The following is a 25894-nucleotide window of genomic DNA, read 5'->3' on the forward strand; positions in this document are numbered from 1 at the left end:
ATGACTTTGGCCGGGAAAGGGAGGAGGGAAATGGGTCAGTAGTTTTTCAGTTCTGAGGGGTCTGCTGTTGGTTTTTTCAGAAGGGCGCTGAGTTCGGCGTGTTTCCATATTTCTGGAAAGGTGGCGGAGTTGAAGGAGCAGTTGATGACATCGCGGAGTTGGGGAGCGATGATGGAGTCAGCTTTGTTGAAGATGTAGTGGGGACAGGGGTCAGAAGGTGAGCCAGAGTGGATTGAGTTCATGAGGCGAATGGTGTCTTCAATGGTGATTGGGTTCCAGGAGTTAAGGTAGTTAGTTGGAAGGGTGGGATTTGAAGGGGGTGGGGTGAGTTGTTCATTGGGAGTATTCTTGAAGCTGTTGTGGATGTCGGCAATTTTGTTGTAGAAGAAGGAGGATAACGCATCGCAGAGGTCTTGGGAGTTAGTGATGTCGTTGGATGCTGCGGGAGGGTTGGTGAATTCTTTGACGATATTGAAGAGTTCCTTGCTGTTATGAGAATTGTTGTCGAGACGGTCCTTAAATGCTGATTTCTTGGCGGATCGAATCAGTTGGTGGTGTTTGCGGGTGGCTGTCTTGAGGGAGGCCATGTTGTCTGAGGTTGGTTCTTTTCTCCAATTCTTCTCCAGGGTGCGGCATGTCTTCTTGGATTTTTTAAGGTCATCATTGAACCAGGGAACGCCACTCGCAACGCCACTCACACACGCAACGCCACTCACGCAACGCCACTCACACACGCAACGCCACTCACACACGCAACGCCACTCACACACGCAACGCCACTCACACACGCAACGCCACTCACACACGCAACGCCAGGCTACACATCATAAATAACAATCATTTGCAATGCTATAGGTCTCCCATTTACTTAAATTGAACATAATGGCATTGTAAATGACAATAACTTTCAAAATTTTTTACTTTTACAATAAATTGAAAAGGCATTGTCATTTACTATGCCAACAGCTTAAAGTTGCCTAAATGCAAGACTTATTGCATTGCAAATAGCCAATAGGGCTCGCTTTTGGGACCATCTAAGTGTTTATGCATGCGACATTTTATGTTGTTGCAACAAGGAAATTATGCTGCATAACTACTTATAAGGGCCCAAAAGCGAGACCTATTGGCAATGCCAATGCTTGTTTTGTAAATTTCCGCCACTGCGAAGCATAGCCTTTCTCCAGTGTCTGAGAGGTGGATCTAATTTTTTAAACAAAACGAAAGCAGTATATCTGGCTTTAAATTAACATAGATGAAGTGCCCAAGGCACCTTCAATTTGTAATACTAAGGGCGCGCAATATCAGTGATGCTTTCCAAAGAAAGATTAACACAGCTTCTTAACCCTATGAACACTGTTACTGCTGCCAGAAAATACCTGAACAAACCATTGATTAGAAAACTGTTCCCTGGATGTTCATTTAAGATAACATTTACTACTGTATCCTGGATTACTTTGGCAGCTGATTAAAAGCTGTGCCTGAACCACTGCAAAAGGAAGTCCTGCATTTAATGACATTAATATAATATAGCCCTTGTGCACAGAGCATACTACAAACTGAATTGGCTCTTGGCACGTATTGCAGGGTTGCGATTACCGATATTAACAGTGGAGTTCCCACTCTAAAGACATTTGGAGGAAGAAAGGCAGGGACATGAATGAAATCTATGAGCTTGACGCTACATTCAGAAATCTCTGCGTAGCTGTATATTAACCTCTGAACTACATTTCAGGTCTAACAGTACCAAAAACAAATTACAGGTGGAAATGCAAATTAGTAACAAGTTCTCAAGGTTTATGTACCCTTGCAGCACTTTAACATTTCTTTTCATGACAAATTTCAATGTTCAATGAAGCCAGATGATCACATTTTCGATGATGCAGACAGAAGTCAGGCTGACCACGTGACCTTGTTCTTCTTCATCCACCATGTTGGAACTTTTGTAGTGATGGACCTTGCCCTTCACTTCTTAAATGGCCTTTAGCATGTTGTCTAAAACGTTCCGAGTGGTGGAAGCCACTTCCAAAACTCTGTTGAGCCCAGTAAGATAATGGCATGTGATGAAATATTAATTATGGTGTATGTATTGGCATCCACGTTAAGTATGGCTAGAAGAGGTTGGCCTATGCCACAAGGAACTATATCAAATAATTGCGGGTTTCTATTGCGCTAGAATCGACTCCCGAAGGAGTATCTCTGCGCTATCGACCGCAGGGGAACCCGTCCTGGCTTTCCCTGTGAGATGGTCCCTACTGGGAATCTCCAAGGTGAAACCAGGCATCCCCGGCGTATGTGGGGGGCCGTTGTGGAGATGAGGCAAGCTAATGCCCAGAGTTGCCGAGGGTGATCCCTAATTAGAGTAGGCCGTCCTCTGCTCCCGGGTATGCCGCCTCTAACCAGTGAGCCACACCACACCACCAATGAAACTGTTACTGAGTAACAAAAGAGATTGATCACTTGAGGTAGTGATTACCTACCAATTATTGCTGTTTTCCTGCTTTGTGAGAACCTTCCTACACCAGTGTGGATAAGGGTGGTGAGTAGACTAACAAGTTGAACACTGTTTAATTCCTACACATTATATTGCTCCAGTAGAGAACACTGACAGTAATACTGCATTTTATTCTGGCTGCAAAATAATCCAAAATCAAAGCATCCCTCTACTCTAGCATTCCCTCCCAAGCACTCAGGATGGGTTCATTTTACAGGGAGGGGAAGTTGTGGGGTCTTGTCTACTGATGGAGTTTACTACATTTCATTTTACATGTTGCATCCAGTTAGATGCCACTGTTTCTTTCGGTGATAACTCAGACCATGCAGATCTGTTTCTATTTGTGAGTGCAGTAGTTGTTGGTTAAATGCAGCCATCTGCCGTCTCAGGAGAGGGGCATGCCATGCCATAGATTTCTGATTCTGCAAAAGGGCGGGCCCTCAAAAAGACACCATTGTGTTTTCTAAAAACCAAGGCACTTTAGAGAGACCGTGATTATCCGCAGAACCAAATGCAGAGCTTTGAATGTTAACAAATGCTGTAAAAATAATTAACTAAAAGCAATGCCTGATCGCTTAGTGTCTGTGAAATAAGAATTTGAGCTATGTGTATCAAGTGATTTGTCGTTTTTTATTGTAATTTCTGTACATCTCTATTTTTTTTATGAGTTTCACCTACTGCAGCCACAACATTGTTACTTGCAACATTCAGGCCCCATGCGCGCTTTAACTTTCCAAGCCGCCTGGGACAATGGCGGGCTCTTTTTAAATGAAATAGGTCTCGCATTTACAAGAATTTTAGCTATTGGCATTGTAAATGACAATGCCTTTTATCTATATGTAAATTATCAAATAAAAGGCATTGTCATTTACAATGCCAATAGCTTAAATTCTTGCAAATGCGAGAACTATTGCATTGCAAATGTTTGTTAATAACGTGTCTTGCACGTACAGTAAAGTAAGTACCTACAGGAAATGCTACCAAAAATGAAGATATGGAAAAAGTCCTTGAAATAAGTGCGATTACATTTCAGTATTTTGGAATGCAGCACTATACAAGCAAAATGCAGTGTACGCTGCTGCCGTCTTAGAAAACAAAAGAGATAATGCCACATCAGATTGTAAATACCAGTGGGCTGAAAGCGGATGGGGTAGGGGAGAGGTGTGGCGCCGCGGCCAGGGCGACTGACGCTGGAATCTGGCGACCACTGTTCGATCCCCGGCGGCAGGGTAGCCCAGCACCATGTGACTCTGGGCAATAGCTCGCTTAATCTTCCCGACGGCCCCCAGCGCCTAGAGACCCTTACGGGTGATTGTGCGCTTTACAAATTTGGACTTTACTTTACTTTTAAGAAAATAAAACAAGCATTGAAAGTGCAATAGGTCTCGCAATAGAAGAGTTTGACCTTTTGGTGTTGCAAATGTAAAACTTTTTTTTTGGTTTATATTTTTTCAAATGATAAAAGTATTAATTTTGTTTTTTGTAAAGTGAATAGTTATAAATCTACCAAATGTTAAATTTATAGCATTAGTAAAGTTACATGTTTAGTTTTGTCCTTGTTTACATGTATTTGATGTGCAAACTTACAATTTTGTGTAAAATGTTATAAATAAAGGATAGTGACCTAATGTTGTTTCTAATTTTTAATGCTAAAACTTTTTACATGTAAAAAAGTACAAAACTAAACATGTAAATTACCTAAAGCTATAAAGTTAACATTTGATTGAATTATAACTATTCATTTTACAAAAAACAAAAGTAAGTCAGTTAAATAAAATGCACGGCTAGGATGGGATCAGATTACAATGTATGTATGAGCATAAACATCTTTGCTATGCAGCAGCACAAGTGGGCAAATATCGGTATGCAACCATACCAAGCGCGCTGAGACGTGCACCTACACTCCAACGTGCACAATGGGTAACATAGGCCTGGAATGTCAGTGTGGCATATCTTAACACCAGCACACACATTGTGAAAGAGGAGACGTATTATCTTTGCACTGGTGAAAGTACATAAAGCGCATAAAGCGCAATGAAGAAGGTGGTACGGATGTCAAAACGGGAAGATGGACAAGAGAAAACCATGGTACTGTGCATGCATCTTCTATACTTTAACTGCACGATAATGCACACACCGGGACAGGTCTCATGGAAAGGTTGGTGTTTTTTTTAGCGTTTTATACAGCGCAAACTTGACTCAAACGTATAGAGTATCAGAGCGCTTTACATAGCACCAGTAATGTTACAAGAGGCACATTCATTTTTATTAGGCGCGGGGAGATTAAGTGATTTGCCCAGAATCACAGGGTGTTGCGCGTCCTTGCCGAGATGTGTTCATTCCTGCAGATGTGTATTCTGTAAACACGGCTCATTCTGTGAGGCCGAGGCTGCTGCAGAGAAGTCTGGATTTGTTGATCGCGCCAAGACACACACATGAATGAACCGATGAGCTTACGGGTTGACAGACACACCACCGGCACAAGCTAGATCCTCAAAGAGCTGAACACACACACACAGATGAAGACAGGTAATCAGCGTGAAGGTGCGACTCACGGAAACAGACACAATAAACAGACCATTCTCTAGACGTGAAAAGGAAACAGAGGCACATGGAGACACGCACAACACATGGGCAAACAGGTAAGTGTGAGTGACAGAGAAATGACGCTGCAAACGGACCCAGCGACACAGAGATATATTTTAAGCACACAGCAGACAATATAAGTAAAAGCCAGTGCGCACTGACAGATACATTAAAACAGACACAGTGACTCACAGCGATACACACAGACACCAAGACTGGGGAAGCATGGCTACTGATGAGATTGCTTAAGGGTGGTCGTTAATTAAAGTCGCTGTCACTTGCGTTTGCTCTGCCTGTGATGCACACACACCACTTGTTACACACAAGGCGCAGCTCTACCAAGAGTGGAGGGTGAGGAGAACGTAGTGTAATACAGCTGTAGCAGCGTCACATCAGCATGTACATGTGTGCTGAGAACCCCAAAGCTGCGTGTGGAGGGCTCCTAACGTGCAGCGGAAAGAGGGACAGACCAAATTAAAAAGAAACAGTGACGGAAGGGAAACGTTGCATGCGTACTATTTGTACTTGCAACAGTTATAAATGTTTTTAGAAACGCTCGCTGATGCCCCATGGCGATGTCTGTGCTCTAGGAGATTGGAACCCACATCCGTCGGTAAGCAACCCATTGGGCAACTGAGCACCGTGAATGTGATCTGAGGCGGAGTGGGTGCCCGGGCCTCTTGCTGCCTAACTTGATGCACTCGGAAAAGGTGGGGGAAGGGAACAAATGCATTTGTGCTCGAAAGGTGGGAGGGTGAAAGCAACAAATAAAACAAAGGACTGTGTTTGTGCTTGGAGTGTCGGAGGAGGGCTCCTAACGTAAAGCAGAAAGAGGGAAAGCCAAAATTAACAAGAAGAAAACTGAACGATAATTATTTAGAGAAGACATGTCTAAATTGAATGAAAAATATCTTAAAGCTTTTCGAAATCGCTGGATTTGCCGTGGCCACGGGCGGAGGTGGAAGGCGAGCCATGGGCAATCAGAAAAATTAACCCAGTCCGCTTATTACCTGCATAGAGCCGCCCAGTGCAACGTATGACTGCACGGCCATCACCACAAAAAAAAGTGTCAAGCAAAAAAATACTTATTTTATGGTGGAAAATGGGCTAAAAAGAAAAGGAGACACGGCCGGCCGGCCGTGAAACTGAAAGCACGGCCGGCCGGCCGTGAAAAAGCCTTTGATGCAGCGGGGGGTAATTAGGGGAGGAGAATGGCTGGGCTGAGGCGGAGCAGGAAGAGCTGCTGGCGGCACCAAGCTGACGATTTGATGCTGTGCACGCGCATTTTAACTAATTGCGCTTGCGCATTGAGTTAAAAGTGCACATGCACTTCATCAAATCGCCAGTGAATCGCCAGTGTAGGTAAGCTCTGTTTAAGCCTCTATAGTCTCGCTCTGCTCAATGCGCATGCGCATTGACAGGCGAGACCTAAAAAAGACATCTACCTTGGAGACCGGCATAGATCGAGCAGAAAGGCGAAGATATAGTAATAGAAAAGATACCACGTCCTTTCTACCGGCAACAAAAACATAACCATGGCTAAAGGCATTCGTTTTCGTCAAGCATTGGGAAATGCATTGTAAAAAAAACATAAAGCAGAATGGAGTCCTGGGCGTCAGATCTAGGGAGAGTTTAGTGTGCAGCCAGGGAAAGTTTAGCAAAAAAATGAAAATGTTGGAGAAATTTAGGAAGGCATGCTGCCACGAAAAGAATTATTCAGATGCATCGGTGAAAGTAGTTTCATCAGGCATAGGGGAAACTGATAAGAGTAGTACACCAAAAAAATAGGCATTGGTAAATGAAAAACAACACTCAACCAATAGAAACAGAGGAAAACTAAAGTGACAAGCCCACAGACAAATAAGAAGTGAAGGCGGGATATAAGCCCCTTTTTAGATAGACAATAGATTTCACAAGCGCAGCGCAAGCGCTGTGGAGGCTGAACCTAACAATGAAGTGACAGGACTAATTAGCATATGCAGCTGTGTACCATCACGTAATGTAATGCACAACACTATCAAAGCCCTGGTAGTTATTGGTCTGTTTGGCACATTTTGACATTCTAGTATTCTGTGTACTCGCCTAAGGAACATTTTGTCTGGGAACCTAGATGGAAGTTTTTTAATGCATCTTGCCCGGGTTAGGGTATGAATGAAGCTGGACTTAAAATATGGAATGCTTAGTATTTATTACATGCCTAACAGCTGCACTCAGTTTTTCCCTCTAAGAGTCTGAAGGTGGGTGGTTGGTCGAACAGTCTCAGGCATATAAGAGTTATTCTCATGGATTAGATGTATGTGGGTCGTAGGAGGGAGAAGGCAAAGCCCATCAGTATCCGTGTACCTTCCATGGTATGTTCTCCGTTCCTCCCGTGTACATTATGCACTTGTGCTATCCCAGGAAGTCTGCTGGACCTGCCTCCATGGAGAGAAGGTAGAGCGCATGATTGTTCCTGTAGATGCTACTGCGTCTTATTGCTGACTGACAGCCCAGGCAGCCCAGATTTATATAAGGTAGTAGAGGGAAGGCCACATCCCCTCAGAAGTCCACCTCACATACTTATTGGCCTACATGGTGGGAAGAGGCCAGTCCTCTGTGCAACTTCTCAAGTGACTGGTATTGTTCTCCCTGTCACCCTGATTGAATAAGCTCAGTTTTAGAGTTAGTACCACCTTTTTTTGGACTGAGTGTTACCCATTGTGTACTTAACTATGGTCCTACCCTTGAATTGAAATGAGTCCCAGATGGTCCAGCTTCCATGCCCACCCATGCACAGTGCCACCCCAACCTCAGGAGCTGATGACACCAACCCTGAGGGACAGGCTGAAGCCCTTACCATTACTCTTTGGAGATGTCTTGTGGTACACCCACAGGATGTGGGACACAGAACCTGACCAGGGGTTGTGGAACATCCCATATTCTAGATTTTTTCTGATGCCCTCTTATGGAATAAATCTTACCAAGGAAAGATACAAACATGTTTTTATAAAGCGATGTGGGTTAAACTACTCGCTGCTGAGATCTGTGTGTGACCTCCAGGTCACAAATTCAGATCTCATCGAGGTTAACTCAGCTTTTCATTGTTCAATAAAACAGTACCCTATTACACTGACTGATAATACTTGCATATACAAATCTTCAAGATCTTATCATTCTTAAGAAATTAATGTTCTCCTTTGCTAAGATACTAAAACACTTTGACTTCTCAATGGTAATTTTTCAATTGATGCAAAGTTTATAAGCAAATGTCCTACCCCTGTGGAAGAGCATTCCTCACCTCTTTATGTCTAAATAAAGTAAAGAGTGGCCAACTTCTTCTGCAGAAAATTGAGATCTCCATAAGTGCCCTTTTCTTGGCCCTTTTCAGAAGGGCTTGGTGGCTGTGCAAATTGGTGCGTGCTTACCAGAGTATGGAACCATGCATTTGTGGTTCGTTCCCGGCATTCGGAGTCTGCTCCGTTTTGCTGGCACTTCACAAGATGCTTTATGTGTGGCTGCGTCCTGGAAGCCATCTCGTCTGCAGCTGCCCTCCGCGCTGTATGTACAATTCGGAGGGGGGGATTATTGCTCTTGCCGGCAGCAGGATATTTCCTGCAATTCGAGTGCCTTACCTGTTTCTTGCAGCAGCAGCTGGCCCGTGCCAACCTGGCTGAATTCTGGACATGAGGCGCGTTGGTTGAGCATTACTGATGACCTTCCTGTGTGCATGCTGATGAGCTCTGGCGCCTGCATTCCCCATGTTCTGGCAAGCGGTTGAGAGCATTCTTCTGAGGGAGAGGATGTGACTTAGCGGCTTGAGATGCCGACTTCGGAGCCGGTAGGGGCCAGGTTTGAGTCTCTGCGTCAATGTCAGCTTCCTCTGTTCTAGATGATTAGCTTAATCCCCCTGTGCCTACATTCAGTGTCTTGAGGCTCTCTAGGGTGATGTTCGTGCTGTACATATCCTGGATTTATTATTTACCTACAGTGGTGTCATTCACACGCTCGTTCTGTTATGTTTCAAATAGGTACCCTAATATAGGCCCGGGTAAAATCATACCCTTTCACCTACATCACCTCCCCTACACTACACAGTAACAAGCCTTTTAGATGATCTAGATGTTCAGAACAGGAAATGGAACATCATTCTGGGTAAGTGTGATAGACTCTTACAGGAGTCCATTAATATTGCTGAGAAAATGTTGATCTCCTCAAGTCTTAGGGCACAGCATTTTAAGACCATTTGTAACCTTAATCATACAACCGCAAAAATGTAAAAATGTAGAAGTGGGGGGGGGGGGGGGTGAATGATGGGAAATGTTTTTGCTGTCGGGCTGATTCAGCAGACAGCCGTCATGCATTTTATACATGCTCTCTTTTTAGGTATGGAGGCTTTCTTAACTGAGGTGACTAGGTTTGAAATTATGATCACTCCCTGGCCATGGTATTGGGTATCTCAAGGGGTGTGGAGACCGGACTGGCTATACCACGAGTTAACTACCTTCTATTTATGGCGACCACAGTGGCCCGGCTGTGTATAGCCTCTTCGTGGCTCCAAAAAGAACCACCCACCTTTGATATGTGGCGAGCTAGACTCCATGCTTTTTAAAAATCTTTAGCATAGCCTATATTCCCTGAAAGGACCTCACAGATGAGGTAGAGGTCTGAGGAGCTACACGTGACCATTTGAACGTGGAATTAAATTAACCTTAATATCTTATTAGCTGTATCCCTTTTTGTTGGCTATGATGGTTATGTTCATTTATGTATATATTGCTGTCAGTCTTGAATATGAATATGATATATATGTAATCTATGTGAAAAACCTTTTGATATATGGTCTTTGAGGACAAACCTCTTGCTCCATTCTAATCTAACGGGTCTATATTTTCTTTACTGTATTTAAATATATCATGGCAAAATAAAAATAAAATAAAAAAAATGAAATGCAGTTTCTTCAGTTTGGAAGACTAACAAAAACAGTGGCACAATTAGTTTGATTGCGGGTCAGTTTAAGGAAAAATGTACATTAGATATGTAGAAGAAATAATTATGAGAGAATACTTGATAAGAAGAAATCGTTTTGAAAGATTCTGTTCCTAAAGATTTTTTTTTACTTCAAAAATGAAATTTACACCTTCACTGAAGTCTGCTTTTAGGTCGAGCCTAGAGCAGCGCATGCGCTGCTCTGCGAAATTTAGTAAGGGTGCTTCAGAAAGCTCACCACACGCTAGTGCGTGTGGTTTTGTTTTCCTCACTTTCCTCACAGGCTATTGGGCTTTGTGTGCATCTTTCTAAGAAAGACAGCACTCAATTGGGCAAAGGCAGGTGCATGTCCCGCCTTTGCTACGCCCAAGGCCTATTGCTTGCGGTTACCCGCAGCAGCGACATATTTTTTCAATTATCGTGCCCAGACACGGGCTCGATAATTGAAAATATTTTGCTCATTGTGGCGTGCGCACGTGCACCACTCGCGGGCTTGTTCTGGATTCGGGGGATGTACCTATTGTGCGCCGTTTGAGCGAGCGCTGCAGACAGTAGACTGCAGATCGTCGCCGCTTGGTTTTCCACTAATGACAATTACATTAACGGATAAGTGTCTGTCTATGCGTTAAAAAAGCGTCTGGTGCAGGCAAAGTCTCCGTTCTAGTCCGCAGAGGTGCGGTGACTCCAGTCACACCGTTAACACTGCTGTCCCGTTCGAACTAACACTACATGCAACCAAACAGACCCTGGGCACGTCAACGCGTTTGCACGTTCATTCGTCATCACGCACTGCGCTTTGGCAAGCCTTAGAAAGATGGCGAAGGTTTCAGACATGTACGATGTAACATGGGAAGGTAAATAGAGGGCTTGGGGTCCAGAACCGTACATGTCACTTGCACGGGCAGGAGGCCGAACTCGCAGAGTTGGTGGAGAGGCAAGCGTAACTTGTTAATTTCAGAGAAGGTGCCCCCTGTAGTGCGCCATGGGACTTTAATCGCTGACACTCTGCTCCCCTTCAATGGTCTGCATTTCTATTGTTCGCTGTGCCGCTGCAATTCAATGTTTGCACTGTCCACCGTACTACCCCTTAGGGATTCCATATCACGCCATCTCGTATGGACAAAACGTTCCTAATCCCCGACTGTCCTTTTAGAAATAAATATTTTCCGTCTTGTTAGTTTGAAGTGTTTAAAGACTACAAAGTCCTCTTTTTTCAGTGGAGAAAGTTTGTATAGCTGCAACTAATATGCCGGTACATAAAACTTTTTTAAATCTAGTTTTCTAATTTTACAGATTATGCCCTCATGCCCTAACAATCCACCTTTTATTTTCAACTTCCACGCAAGTTATTCGAAAGTCAGACATTCCGCCAGTGGTTTAATTTTACAAAAGTGTCCAAAGCTAACACTTTAACAGGAAGAAAGGAAAAACCTGGTAATCTGCCCATTTTGAATCTTTGAGTAGGAAATAAATAGTGTGCATGCTCAAAACCTCATTCAAGGTCAACTGATTCTGAATTCTCCTTGTGAAATATTAGCTTCTGAGTTGTTGATTTTTGTTTTTCTGCCATCTGTCTATTTAACATTTGTTTTTCCAGCTATGTGCATCCTTTGCATCAGCACCCCGGCAAGAGGACGGCAAATTCTACGAATTTCGCACATATGACGTCAAGCCAGCCAAAATGAATGACTTCATGAAGCTACTCGCGGACCGGATCCACATTCGAACAGCTCATTCTGAAATGGTCGGTTGTTGGACTGTGGAGATGGGTGGTCTGAACAAGGCCTTTCACATATGGACATACGGTAGGATTCCAGTGTCTCTTGCTGACATGCCTCAGAATGATTGTCTTCACTTCTTAAAGGCAAAGCTGTTGGATTATTTTCCAAGCACATGCATGTTCAAGGAGAAATATAGATCAGTGTATTTAGAAACGTAAAAACAAGTTAGAAAAACGTAAAAAATGTTTCACAAAGTATTTAAAGTACTGACAGGACCCATTCGCCTTTACGTTTATATATGCGTTCTGCATAGCGGGGATATTACCCAAATGTGTTAGAGCGCTTTACAATAAAATAAGTTTTGTTACAAGAGATGCAAAGTGACAAAAAATTAATAGATACAGCAATTGCAAAAGATACAAGGAGTAGGGTCGAATCAAAGGGCTATTTGCTTGTGTCAGTCCTTACTAAGGCACATCTTATTATACATCGATTATCAGGGGAAGTAGGGGGTGAAGTTAGTAGCAGCAGAGTTTTGTAAGGTGAGACAAGAGTAGTGCAGTGTAGATTCAGTCTTGGGTACACTCCTGGGGGAGTTCATCTACGGGGAAAACTGGTCAAAATGTCTTTGTAGGTGAAAATGTCTTCGTAGCAGAAGGACTTTCAGCTCCTCTTTGAACATCAGAAGTGAGGTGGTGGTACATAGTTTCAAGGGTAAAGAGTTCCATATGTCAGTCGCACTACCTGAGAAGATGTGTGCCATGAGTCATTCCTTTGTAAAGGTCAGAGGGTCAAACAACTAAGCTTCTGCATTTCACAATAGTCTGGTGCCACCCTCATCCCCCGAAATCTTCAATTTTTTTCACTAGGTAGTGAGTAGTGGATGTATACAAGGCCTTGTGGATGATACAGACAGTCTTATAAATCAGCCTGGTTTGACTGGGGAGCTAGTGAAGAGTGACACATTTTGGTGAGATGTGGTTGTTTCTTTTCACCCCAGAGATGAAGCATGCTGCTGAGTGTAAAACTGATTTCAGGAGGGTGAGGTGGGTCTTGGAGAGACCTTTCAAATAGGAGTTCCAATAGTCAACTGTAGAGAGAACCAGTGGTTGAGCAAGAGATTTCAGGTCTTGCTCAGGAATGTAGCAGTGAATTCCCCAAGGAAAGTATAGTTGGTATCACACGTTCCTGGACATGTTTTTGATTTGGGTTTGAAGGTTGAGCAGTGAGTGGTTGAGCGTGTGCTCCTCTTTGAATAATATAGGTAATTTCTAACACGCAGAGGGTTTGCTTTTTGAGATATGTAATTTTTTAAAGAAGCCAATACCGTGTGTTATTTTTAAGGAAGTCTTTATTGGTTACATCTTTCGTTTTCCATACGAGATATTTATATTTGTGCTCTGGAGATGCAACAGATGACACGTGGTTCTCCCTAGGTGGTCAATGAGACCAGGGCTTTCTCAAGGCTTAGTAATTATTCTAAAAAACAGAGAAGAATTCTCATATGGTACAGAGCATAGGTCTTCAGAGCAGTAAATAATAAACGCAGATTTTCGGACAGCGTAGTGGAAGTCCCGGGTCAATCCCTTGTGATAATCTTCATGGCGAGCTAGTTTGAAGGTTGAGCCTGTTATCCAGAGTGACTCCCAGAGATTTTGCCCTATCAACAATGATGGATCTGTTGTTAAGGATGTTGAGTGTATCTATCTAGGATTGTACAAGTGGTACTGATCTCAAAGAGGAGATGAGGAGGAATTTGGTTTTCAAAGGGTTCAGTTTTAGGCTGTGAGAGGTAATCCAGTCATGAACTGAGTTTAAGGTGTTGGCAAGATCGGTGGTGTCGTTTGTGGAGGAGACCCATTTAAAAAAAATTATTTATTGCCATTTTGGTGAGAAAACAGGACCACAACAGGGGAGAGGGGTGTGGGGAGTGGATCACAGTATGTAAGCAGATTTGAATACATGAATAGTCATCACATTGACTCACCAATGGATGAAACATTTACAGCAGTGTCAACAGAACGTTACCAATATTATACTCAGTCTGTGGTCTGACCAGAGAGTAAAATGGGTGAGGGTCCATCATTTCTCAAGACTCCAGATACCCCTATATCAGGTAGCAAGTGAGCGGGAGAGGGCGTGATGTCAGAATTGGTGATATCATTGCCTGGGGAGGTAAGTGTCGCTTCTTAGAGCAGGACCCTCGTTGTCCATCTGGAGAGGCGACTTCCTCTGTCATTGGTATGTGAGCAGTGGCTTCCAGATGTCCTTTGGGCGTGGCATCATGAGCTCCCAGTAGGTGCAGAGTTGTCCCTGACAGTAGGCCGCGTCATGCAGCCAAACCTCCTTTGTGAGAGCCAGACGTCTTTCCCCAGTGCATCTTCCCCACTCTCTGCTTGACAGGAGTAGAAGCATAACAGTGAGGCAGCCAACCTCAGAAGGGAATTCCTTAACATATCCCAGGAGGATAGTCAAGGGGACCTGGAGGGTGGCTTGTAATCAGGAGCAGAGTGGAGAAAACCCCAGTCCAGTAGTCCGCCACCTGCGAGCACTCCCAGGTAAGATAGAGGTCCAAGGCACAGAGCAGCGGAGGCAGTGCCACTAGCCCCATGTAATGAAGCTGTCGCAGTCTATAGTTGGGGGAGAGGGCAGCTATTTTGCCACAACAGAATGATCACTGGGCATCAGTGATACAGGGTTAGTGTCTAATGTGTGCCTGCTGGGACTTGCGCTGGTGCAGTTTCCTGCATAACAGAGTATAGTCGGGAGATCAGTCTGCTTGGCGATGGATTTGTTAGCATGTGTTCGAGGGCATGCAGTGTGGATGGAATGGGAATGTGCCATGTATTGCTCAAAGCTGATGATAGAGGAGGACCTCAAGCACTGTAGGATTGGGCTTGGTGTACGCAAACGGAGGTAGGAAGTGGTTATTGGGGTATAGGTCTGGAAAAGTTGTGAAGCAACTCCTGCATGCTCTCGTCCTGGCACTCTCATCTTGCATTTGCAGTACGGGGTTGCACACAATTGGAACAGAGGGAGTGTACAGGCAGGGGAGCCTGGCAATCCATCGCATGCGATTGCACGCTCACCTCAGGCACTACACATATCAATTTCTGTCCGCGCCGACTTATATGGTTTGAAGAGTGCCATGTCATGTGGCTGGGTTAAGCCCTGGAAGAAACACTGCCATTTTACTTGCACACATTTCTTAAGTTGCCTTCTTTTCTACAAGGTGACTTTTGACATTCATTTGCTTGCATGACTGTGCAGGACTAATTTCTCTGAAAACACATTAGTATAATTTCCACTTCATAGGCACACTATCATGAAACCTTCAACATTTAGTACAAGGCCTAAACATATATTGTGCAAATGTTGTTGCTTGTTGTTGGTCAGTAAGGCGACATAGCTCTCACAAAAGGATAAACAATGTCAGCCTGTCTAAGACCCCAGCACAGAAGCATGGATATTGTTATTATATATACACAGGTATTTCTGTATTAAAATCAGAGACGCGTCATCGTACGGGCCCTCGCGTTCTTGAGATCATGCATGAGTTTGGTCTGGCGTCGGGGCTTTTTCTTAACCCGCATAAGTCGACCTTGTGGGTGCTGGGGAGTGACACGGTGCACTGCCCATGGGCTGCGTCCCTCCGGGTGGTGGTCGAGGGCATGAAGTACTTGGGCGTCTTCCTCTCGGCCTCGGCCGCGGTGGCATGGGATCGGAACATTCGGCCGGTGTGGGATAGGGTCCAGATGGACGTTAAGGCCTGGACCCGTATGCCCCTTAACATCTATGGGCGGTCGGCAATTTTTAAGATGGTTGCCCTGCCTCGGCTCCTCTACCAACTGCAGAATCATCCCTATAGAATCGACCTACAATGGTTCCGGAGTGTCAACTCGGTGTTGGGTAGGTTCTTGTGGGCCGGGGGCGCCTCTCGGGTGGCGCTACGTACCTGCTTTCTCTCTACATACAGTGGCGGCTTGGCGTCCACGGACCTCCTGTCTTATTACCAAGCCTCCCACCTCCTCGTGCTCAATGAGTGGTGGTATGGGGACCGTAGTGATCCGGCTTATGCTCTAGAGCACTCGTTGATGGGCGGTGCCACGCTCCACACATTGCTGTACTCGGCCAGGCGGAGGAGGATATTGCCGAGGGTCACTCAGGTGGTCTTCGCGGTCTGGCGGCAAGCTTTGCATCGTATGGGGTGGTGGGGCAAACTGACGGCCGAGACGCCGTTGTGGCATAATGGCCTGCTCCCGGCACTGGCTTCCCTTTCCGGGTTTGGCGGCTGGGACGCGATCGGGATTTCGTCCCTTGGTCACGTTCTCTCCGGTACTACGCTTAAGTCCTTTCAGGACCTTAGCTCTGAATTCAATATGCCTAAGTCCCAATTCTTCCGGTACCTCCAGTTCCGTCATGCCCTTGGCCCGAGTCTGGTGGGCTTGGAGCAACTCCCTGATTTCAGTCCCATCGAAGCTAAACTATTTATGGGTGACCTAGGCGACAAAAAGGTTTCTCAGATATATCGCTCCTTGGTTACACACTGTTCCCCTTCCCTCTCGTCGTTGAAGGCCTCCTGGGAGATTGATATTGGCCCCTTGGATGATGATGACTGGCGCGAGGCGCTTGAATCCCCCCGGGGAGCTGCTATAGCTGTCCGTCTCAGATTTATTCAGTTTAAGTACCTTCACAGGGCCTACTATACTAGAGAACGGCTGTGGCGGGCGGGCCTTATAGCCGCCCCGGAGTGTCTGAGGTGTGGTGCTGAGAGAGGGACGCTTCTCCATACTGTGTGGTCCTGCGGGAGGCTGACCAGATTCTGGGCGGGAGTTTGGGACTGTCTTTCGGAGGTGCTGGGGTGGGACCTGCCCCGTACCCCTAGGCTGGGTCTCCTTCATATCCTGGAAAATGTTGGGGGCAATGCTTACAAACGTCACCTGCTGCTTTTGGGACTAGTGGTGGCCAAGCGAGATCTGGCCCAGGCCTGGAAAAGCGTTCGTGCCCCCCCGCTTGGTGCATGGAAAGCGGGACTGGACTTCCTTATGGGCCTGGAATTACCTGTTTTTGAGGCCAGAGGGTGTCCCCGGAAGCACTACAAAATTTGGAAAAGATGGGCGGACTACAGGGGTCTGCACCTCGACCCCCCCACTGATCTTGATGATGTGTTGGCTCTGAATGTGGACCCCATACCTTAGACTGTTGGCTGACTCCACCTTTGTTTTGCATCTTATGTTGCTACGCTGTGAACACGTGCACTGGGTTAGGGAGGGTTAAGGGGTGGGTAGTAGGGGGGGGTGTGGTAGGGCGGTTGGGTTTGGGTGGTCTGGGAGGGGACTGGGGTATGTTTTTATAACTCTGGGTTCACTGCTATGCCTTTTTTCAATGTCTGTCGTTGACAGTCTCCTCCTGACTGTGGAGGGCTGTATCGATTTATGCATGAACTCTTAATAAATACGGTTTTGAAAAAAAAAAAAATCAGAGACGCACTCTGCTGTTTCTGCTGTCTCTATGAAGTTGTTGTTTGTCAGAGTCTCAGCCCAGTTGATTCATGTTTTCCCTCTGCGAGGAGGAATGACCAACCAGTGACCAAGACAGAGACCTGAATACATTCACCCGTAAGTAATAGAGAGTTAGATTATTTAGCAAGGAATTTTGGCAGGTTATCCGCATAAGACACCTAAGTTAGGGAGCGCAAAGTAGGAATACACTATACACAGTACTTATATGCCAGCATATATACTGTGCTTTAGCACAATGGTGGAATTGTTTATCCTTTTTCACTGTTCTCACATCGCTAATCACTCTCATCTGCTTCTATCTGTAAATCATTGAAGTGCATATATTTTGTACAAGAATCGCAATGGTTCAATAAATATTGAAATGTCATGTTTCGTTTTTCTTGTCTATCTCTCTGGGTATGCATGAGTGGCTGAGCGAAAAAGTTCTAGATTGTTGTCACGATTCTTTAGCGAGTCAGGGTTATAATGTTCTGAGGTTGCCAATCTATTTTTTACCTTCCCAGGTTTAGGGGCACTTATGATGGCACTGTTCGCTAGTAGGACTATAGGCCAACATGTCCTGAGGGCATGCACGGAATCAGTCTGGCACAATCCAGGCGTTTGTTGTCCAACAAATGCACATTTCCTACTGAGAAAGAAGCTGTACAACAAGGCAGGGTTTGGCTTAGTCTGCGTCAACAGAGATGTGTCGTTGAAATTGTGTGGGGTAAAGCAAAAATTAGTATATTGAGCCTGAGCACAAAGTGCATACAGGGACATGTCAGGAGCTCCAAAGGCCCCCTGCTGGAATGGTAAGGTGAGTGTCTCCCATGCGATCATTGGTTGCTTGCCAGCACCAACCAGGGCTATAAGATTGGAACACAGTCACCAGAGGAAATGTGCAGTGAGCGGGATTGTCATGTTTATGAAGAGGCATAGAAACCTAGTCAATATGACCATTTTCGCGATAGCTATCCAACCCGTTAAAGATAGAGCCAGGTGAGTCCACACCGGGATTCTCTCTTCCAGTCACACAATAGCACAGCTATAGTTGGCTTTCCAGAGTTCATCAAGGTCGGGGCTGAGCTAAATGCCCAGGTATCGGACTCTCTGTTTTATATTAAAATCTTTTAAGGAACCTTCTACTTCACAATAGCTGCTATTGTTATTGGATTTTAGAGTATGATCTTTAACATTTTATGTATTTTTATGTATTTGCGAGGCTTATATTGTACTTTTATGATCCAAGAGATCAAAATAAGGTGTTTGATGATGATGTTTATTGCGTTTGCTAATTTAGGTCAATCAAACCAGACAGAAATAAGGAAAAGATCTATTAACTACTGAGTCACACTGATTTTGATGTGGGAAGCACAACATCTGAATGTTACACTCCATTTCAGAGGGCCTAACTCATATTAGGTACTATTTGTTGCACACTTTAAAATCTGAACCCTGGGGTATCGGATGTTGACAGGTACTCTAAATAGAATTTATGTTAAGTATCCCAAAACACTGCCCTTAGAAATACTGTAGGTTTTGGAGCATGTGGGGGGACTATCACCAGGTACTGGATTGTGTGTAGAAGAATGATATCTGGTTGATGTTAAGCTCAAGGTATAAAGTGTGTTCAAATGAAATCAAATATACTTTGTTCGGTTTTATAGTTAAAACCATAAAAGTTACACAAATCCATATAGCAATTAAAACATACAATGGATAACAATAAAAATAAGGGGAAATCCCATAAAAAGCAGCAATATATACATCTAGAACAAAAGACTAATCAGACGGAGAAAACACTCATAAAGGAGTGCCTATCAAGGATAGGGGTTTACTAGCTCTCTGTGCAGATCCTAGATCGCAGTGAAGATTTAAAAAAGCCTACTATAAAAGTTACACATTCAGGTTTCAACAATTGTAGATAAAAAAAGGTCTGGGCGGACCTGGATAAAATTCAGCTTCTTTAAAAGAGGTGTTAAAAAATATCTGCGAGGTACTTCATAAAATTTACAAAAAACATGAAGTGTAGCAAATCCTGAGGAGACACTCCGTCACAGCCACAGGATGCTAACACCTGACCTCTGCAACTCCCTTTTGGGATGGCAAGCATCAAATGAAAATAATCTAAACGAAACCTGTATAAAGTGTGTTAATCTAAGCTAAATTGCACATTAGCTGTCTCAATTTGGAAATCAATAACAAGTATTGTGAAAAAAAAAGTGTCCCAAAACACATTTCACAAATTTGTCTCTAAAGGCTTTCCAAGTCAGTCATATAAATCCCCTATTTTTTACAGGTGTTCATTGCGTTTTTAGTATCTACAATAAAATCTAAATTATGTGTTGGACCTGGGCCTCTTGGCAGGGTCATCCCTAAACTTTTTGCCTTCCTCCAATACTCTCTCTGACCTGTTTTTGTTGGTTTAATGACTCTGGGCACTTTGCCACTGCTGACCAGTGCCAAAGTGCATATGCTCTCCCTGTTGTAAAGTGTACATGTGATTGATGTCCATGATTGGTTCATTGGATTTACTGTTAGTCCCTAGTAAAGTGCACCAGGAGTGCCAGGGCTTGTGAATGCCAATACTGCTAGTGGGCCTGCAGCGCTGGTTGCGCCACCCACAGAAGCAGCCTGAAAAATGTGTCTAGGGTCTGCCATTGCAGAACCTGCGTGCAGGCTGGTACTGTCATGCTGGCTGGGCAAGTGCACCCACTTGCCAGTAAGCATGGGCGGATTTTGCGGATCCACGATTCGCGGATTCAGCGGATTCACGGATCGTGGATCCGCAAAATCCGCGGATTCAGCGGATTTGCGGATTTGGGGGCGGGGCTTCCTCGAGCGTGTGGGCGGGGCCAAACGGACGGGGCTTCCACGCGAGCGCACATGCCTCTTGTGTGTCTAAAAGGTCAGAGACCGATCAGAGCAGCAGATTAAGAGACAGAAGCCCCTGGTCACAGGAACAGCACGGGGGTTGCGCTCGTATGCTGAATGAGTCACTGCATTTGCGCTTCAACTAGTTCCAGCGACCAAGTGTGTGTCACTATGCAATCGCGCCGAAGTGCGCAGGGGTCCCTTGAGTGAAATGTCCATCATAGTGGGTAAATGGCGGGAAGACGGTGCACACCTCGAGTGTGTGGGCGGGGCCAAACGGACGGGGCGTCCATGCGAGCATGCCTCTTGTGTGTATAAAAGGTCAGAGACCGATCAGAGCAGCAGATTAATTTTTGGGCTGATGAATGAGTCACTGAATTTTAAGCTTCAACTAGGGCACATGCTTTATTGATATTTGCAAGTGTTTCCTGTTGAGGTTTATTTTTTTGTGCCAGGACCGTCGTGCCCGAATGAACCCTGCCCTTCATATTTATTCAAGAAGACACCACTGTTGAAATAATTTACGATGGCGCCGGCAAGCTGCCAGCGCCATCCTGCAAAAGTTACTTAATTAGCTTCAACAGGAAGCTCCAACTGCTAAAATAAAGCAGGCGCTCGAGCCCCTGCTGTATCTTATCTGTTAGAGCTTCCTGTTGAAGCTAATTAAGTAACTATTGCAGGATGGGCGCTGGCAGCTTGCCGGCGCCATCGTTAATTAGGCGCGCTTGAACTTTTGACCGCAAAATCCGCTCCGATCGCGGATTGCGGATTTTCGGCAAATCCGCGAGAGTTCGCGGATCGCGGATTTGCCGAAAATCCGCAAAATCCGCGATCGGAGCGGATTTTGCGCTCATGCTTACTTGCCAGCCCCTAAACCTTCCCTTAACTTCATATTAGTCACCCCTATGGTAGGCCTGAGGGCAGGGTGCATTGTAAGTGTAAGGTAGGACATGCTCTGATGTGTGTGGCATGTCCTAATAGTGAATTACTGCCAATTTCGTTTTTCACTATTGTAAGGCTACCAGTTCCCTTTAGGCCAGATGGGCTGCTGGAATTATTACACTCTATAATCCCAGTAGGCTCAGGGAACATGGTAGAAATTAATGTTTAGTATGCCTGAACTCAGAATAATAAAATACTTCTTTTAGTAAAGTTTATTTTAATATCCTGTGTTTGCAAATGCTACTTTTAGAAAGCTAGCATTTGCTTCCCTAACCATTTCAGCCCGCCTCTGCTTTTGTGTGTATCTGACTGTCTGAGTTGTGTGAGTGACAGGGCTAGGAGTTGACAGGTTGTGAATAGCAGGATGACACCTTAGTGGGTGGTGGGAGTTTCCCCTGAATGATGCATCAGGCTGTGCTCTGCCTCCACAATACTGGCTCCGCCCTCCTGGGGAGCGACTGATGACTCAGCCTGCACCTGGCCCAGGAAGGACCGAAGCTTGTCAACAAAGTGCTCAAGCTGCCCCTGTCTTCACAATGCCGGCTCCGCCCCCCTGGGGAGCGGCTGATGTGCCTGCCCTCACACTGCATGCAGAAGCCAGAAGTACCCACAACAAGTGCTCAGAGACTGGAGCAGTTATGCAGAGGCCCCCCTGGCCTGCTAGAACAAAAGAAACTGGGTATAAAAGTAGGAGCCCTGCTCCTTGTAAATTAGATCCTGTTTGTGCTACAGAAGAAACTCTGCCCGAAGAGAAGGACCTGGAAGGACTACAAGGAGGAGTGCTGTCTCTGGCCTGTGTCTGGTCCCTTGCTGCCAAAGGAGAGGAAAGAAAAGACTGCAAGAGACTTTTGCTTTTAATTAACTTTGTGCCAAACTCTGCTGAAAGATCTCCAAGGGCTTGCCTGTGAACTTGCCCCCTGACCAGCGCCCCAGGAACAGTGGGCGCTACCTTCCCTGACTAAGGCATCAGCTGTGTGTGCTGCTTATCGCTGCAGCGCTGACTGAGGAAGACGAGAGCATCAAGCCCCCCTGCACACCGTGACCGTGGGTGAGCAGATCGCCATAACAACGTGAAGCCCAGCCCGCCGCTGGCCTGAACACCGTGACGGCATCTGCACCTGGCCCCACGAGAGCAAAGTAACGGAGGACCCGTCCGGTCCAAGCACCGAAGTCTACTGGGCTCAAGCGCCGTAGATTCCCCCGCAAAGACGGACTGCCGCCCTTTGTCCTCTCCCTCGAACAGCGTCCTGCCGTCTGCCCCGCTGAACGGAGCACCATCGCGACCGGCACTTTGGCTGGGTACGTCCCGCACTTGGGGACCGTACTGCCACTGCGCCACACCTAGCTGCCGCCATCAGGACCGAAGTGAATCCTGAGAAGGGGGCCTGTGACCCCATCGAGCACCGCCGCCCGCCCGGGAAGCAACGCAACGTGGGACAGCTCCCCTTGAAGCCGTCCGCTTCAGAAATCCAAGGTACTGTGTTCTTTGTCCTCACGGTGCGAGCGTCCTACGACCTGAGCTCGCACCGCGCTGCCTGCTCACAGCGCGAGCCGCCTCTGAAACCGAGGCTCGCACTGCTCCTGGTCCGCGAGGCCCACGCGGGAAGCGTGAGCTTTGGCCGGCCGGGCCCGATCTCCTCTCTGAAGCGAGCGGAGACAGCGGAACGCGCATTGAGGCGCTACAAGACACTGAACCTTGCTGAAACCTGGGCAGAAGGCCCAAAAGATTGCTTATTGCTAAGAAAGAACTGTGGCAATGTGAAACTAAGTAAACTGGAACCGCTATTGAGAGTTTGAAGACTGTATTTACAAGCCTGCTTGAAATTATATAAAGAAGATATATTTTTACAAATACAGTTTGGTGTCATTGTCTGGTGGGTTGGTTGTGACGGTGTAATATTGCAAATGTTTAACCCTATGTACCCCAGAGATTAGCCTAAGACTGCTTAAGCCACACTACCTAGAGGGTAAGCAGAGGTTGTCTTGAAGGTAACCCTCAGCCCTGACGGGGAAGAGAGAGTCCCTGCTTGTCACCAGTGCTGCACTGCGCCAACTAGAGACTCCCCCTTCCTACATTGGACGCAGCGGTGAGGATCGCGAATTTACATTTGCAGTGTTCATACATTTACTATTGACCATTGCACAGTGATGACAGTCCAGTAACTAAGCCACAAACTTTTTTTATGTTTTGCGAGAAGAGATCTCCATGTGTTTTTGAAGTCATGCCTGTGTCAGTGAAAATGGAAGAGGCAGCATCCATTTCTTCTATTGACTGTGATTGGGAGAAACTAGAAAACTACACTGGGAAACAGCTCAGGAGCTTCTGCAAAAATTTGAACATTTCCATGACCGGACTCTCCAGAAGGGAGCAGTTCCAAAAGGCGCTGAGGGCCTGGGTCAAGGCAAGGAATGCCCCTGGAAAGGATTTTGAATTTGAGGATGCAGACCAGCAGCTGGAGGGACCCCTGACTCCAGAGTGGAGGGGTGCAACCTCCCCATTGGGTAGCAGTGTTTCTGGCCGAGGTCTGTCGCCAGAGGAGCTGGCAGACAGACAGGCAACCCGAGATCATGAATTGAAGTTGGCAGAGCTGGAAATAAATGGGCAACTGGAGCTAGAATCTAGGAAGTTAGCCCTGGAAGTAATGAAAATGGAGCTTGCGCATGACTTAAGAATGAGGAAACTTGACTTGGAGCTCGAGGGGCTTGAGGCCAGGAGGGCTTCAGCCCAGCAACGAGAAATGTGTGTAGCTCAGAGATTGAGCTTTGCTGAGTTGGAGGTGGAGTCCAGCTCAGATGGTGGCAGCAACATTCAGGTATCTAGTGCAGACAGCATAGCGCGCGCACCTAGAGATATGGCACCTGACTTGAAGGGGGTTAACTTACACCAGGAGGTTCAAGGGCATGAGGTAGCTCCAGTAGTGCGCAGCGTCCCTGAAGGGAATAGGGTAGCTGGCGTAGGAGTTCATGGTCCTAGTGGAGGGAGGGTTTCCCCCATGGTTGAGGTCCTGGTGGGTGAGTGTAAGGACCGCCCAGAAGAGTGTGGGTTGTGTGACAGAGACAGTTCGCTACTGTCTGGCCAGTCTCAGAAGAATGGTGTGGAGTATGTGTGTGAGGCGCTGGATGGTGAGGTGAAGGATAATTTGGTTAACCCTGCTAGGGGGCTGTGTAATCCAATTGTGGGAGAGCATACTTTAAGTCCCAGTTTTCCAGAGCTATGCCAACACCTGTTTGAGAGTGAGTTCTCTGACCCCAGGGAGCTCACGTTGGAGGCAGACCTTGTGGTGGATTCCAGAGGGTCTGGAGAGGCATTGGGGTGTGATCCTGTGGGGAGTGGCTCAGGTATCTTCCAGCCCAGAGTGGTGGAAGTGGCGCAGAGTAGCCCAGCTAGGTCCTGTAGTAGTGAGAGGGGTGTAGGGCCTCACGTCCTGTCCTTAAGGGGAAGGAGTGAGAATGGGTTTTGTCCCGGTAGTGCCCAACCTCAGTCTCAGAGCCTGGATGGTTCTTTAAGGGAACACCAGGTGGGGAGCCTAGGCTGTCCGGATGAGTCACCCTTTGAGGGGGATCCCCCAGTGGCTAGAGAACGTGGAGACTCTGTAAGCAGAGCTCCAGTAGTTCTGGTGACTGGCAGTACCACTCCAGTTGGGAGGGTGCAGAAGTCCAGAAGGAGGGGCGAGAGGGGGAAAGAGTCCCCAGTGGAAGAACCAGTGGGTCAGGGGCCAGCCAGCAGGGCTGCGTCCCCAGTGAATGACCAGGGGGACACCACTTCTGTCCTGGGGGATCTTCCCACACTGTCAGAGGGACAGGGGTTGGGAGATCTGCGCCAGGCAGACTGTCGCACGGCACATGAGCTATGTGCCACCCTCAGGGGGGGCAGGCGTGCTCCCCGGAAAGTCCTGGTGCGCCAGGCAAGGGTTCCACTGCAGGGTTGGGTCCCTGAATTGGAGAGCCAGGTTCAGGTGTTGTCTGACCTGGAGGGTAGGACCACTGTAATCAGTGTCCTGACCCATGTCACTTCTAGGGGTACCACTCCAGTGGGGAGTGGGCAGTACTCTGGAAGGGGGTGCAGAGGGAGGGAGTCCTTGCCTCTGACCCCGGTGAGGCTTGAGGGTTTAGACACTAGGTTTAAGGGCCAGGTGCAGGGTGTCCCCCCTGACCTGGTGCCCCAGTTGCAGAATAGCACCCCTGAACTGGTGGGAGAATTGTGCAGATCACCTGCCACAGGTGCCCTGACAATTCTGGAAGGGGGTACCACTCCAGGTGGGAGGGTACAGAGCCCCAAGGAGGAGGACCGGGTGTGGGAGAACCAACCCCAGTCTTTGGTCCAGCAGCCAGGTACAGGCCTGGGGCTGGTGGGTCAGTGCCAGGATGACATACCTGACCTGACCGGAGGGAGAGGGGACAAAGGGTGCCAAGCACCTGGGGCTACTGCCCCCCGCTCTCTGAGGCCACAGAGGTTTGGGAGCCCTGAGAGGCATGAGGCCTGGGTCTCAGCCCTGACTACTGTCAGTGGCCACTGTGATTTGATGTCTGTCTGTTGGGACACACCTGTGAGCAAGTTAAGGTTAGAGGCTGCACAGGTGGTGTCCACAGAGGAAGAGAAGGGTGCCCCATGGATTTGCTGGGTGGACCCTGAGAGTATGGACAGAGGATTTGAAATAGGTTCAGATTGGCATAGAACTGGAATGTGCCCCTGCTGTTGCGGCCCAGGTCCAGGTTCTATCGCCCTAAGCAGGGAAGCCCATCACAGTGGTGATTGGTCTACCCTGCGTTTTGGCTGGAAGGGGGTTGTGTTGGACCTGGGCCTCTTGGCAGGG

At 46.8% G+C, this 25894-nt stretch overlaps 1 protein-coding gene across 1 annotated transcript in view; it reads left to right on the forward strand.

Annotated features, from left to right (window-relative positions):
* Positions 1-25894, forward strand: part of LOC144818808 (protein NipSnap homolog 3A-like) — a 289090-nt gene that overhangs the window by 69298 nt on the left and 193898 nt on the right. The window contains exon 2 of the mRNA XM_078676578.1: positions 11640-11847. Coding sequence (XP_078532704.1) covers positions 11640-11847 — 208 coding nt within the window. The remainder of the gene's footprint in view (positions 1-11639; positions 11848-25894) is intronic.

This window comes from Lissotriton helveticus, chromosome 2_1, assembly GCF_964261635.1.
Source record: "Lissotriton helveticus chromosome 2_1, aLisHel1.1, whole genome shotgun sequence".
Classification (NCBI taxonomy): domain Eukaryota; kingdom Metazoa; phylum Chordata; class Amphibia; order Caudata; family Salamandridae; genus Lissotriton; species Lissotriton helveticus.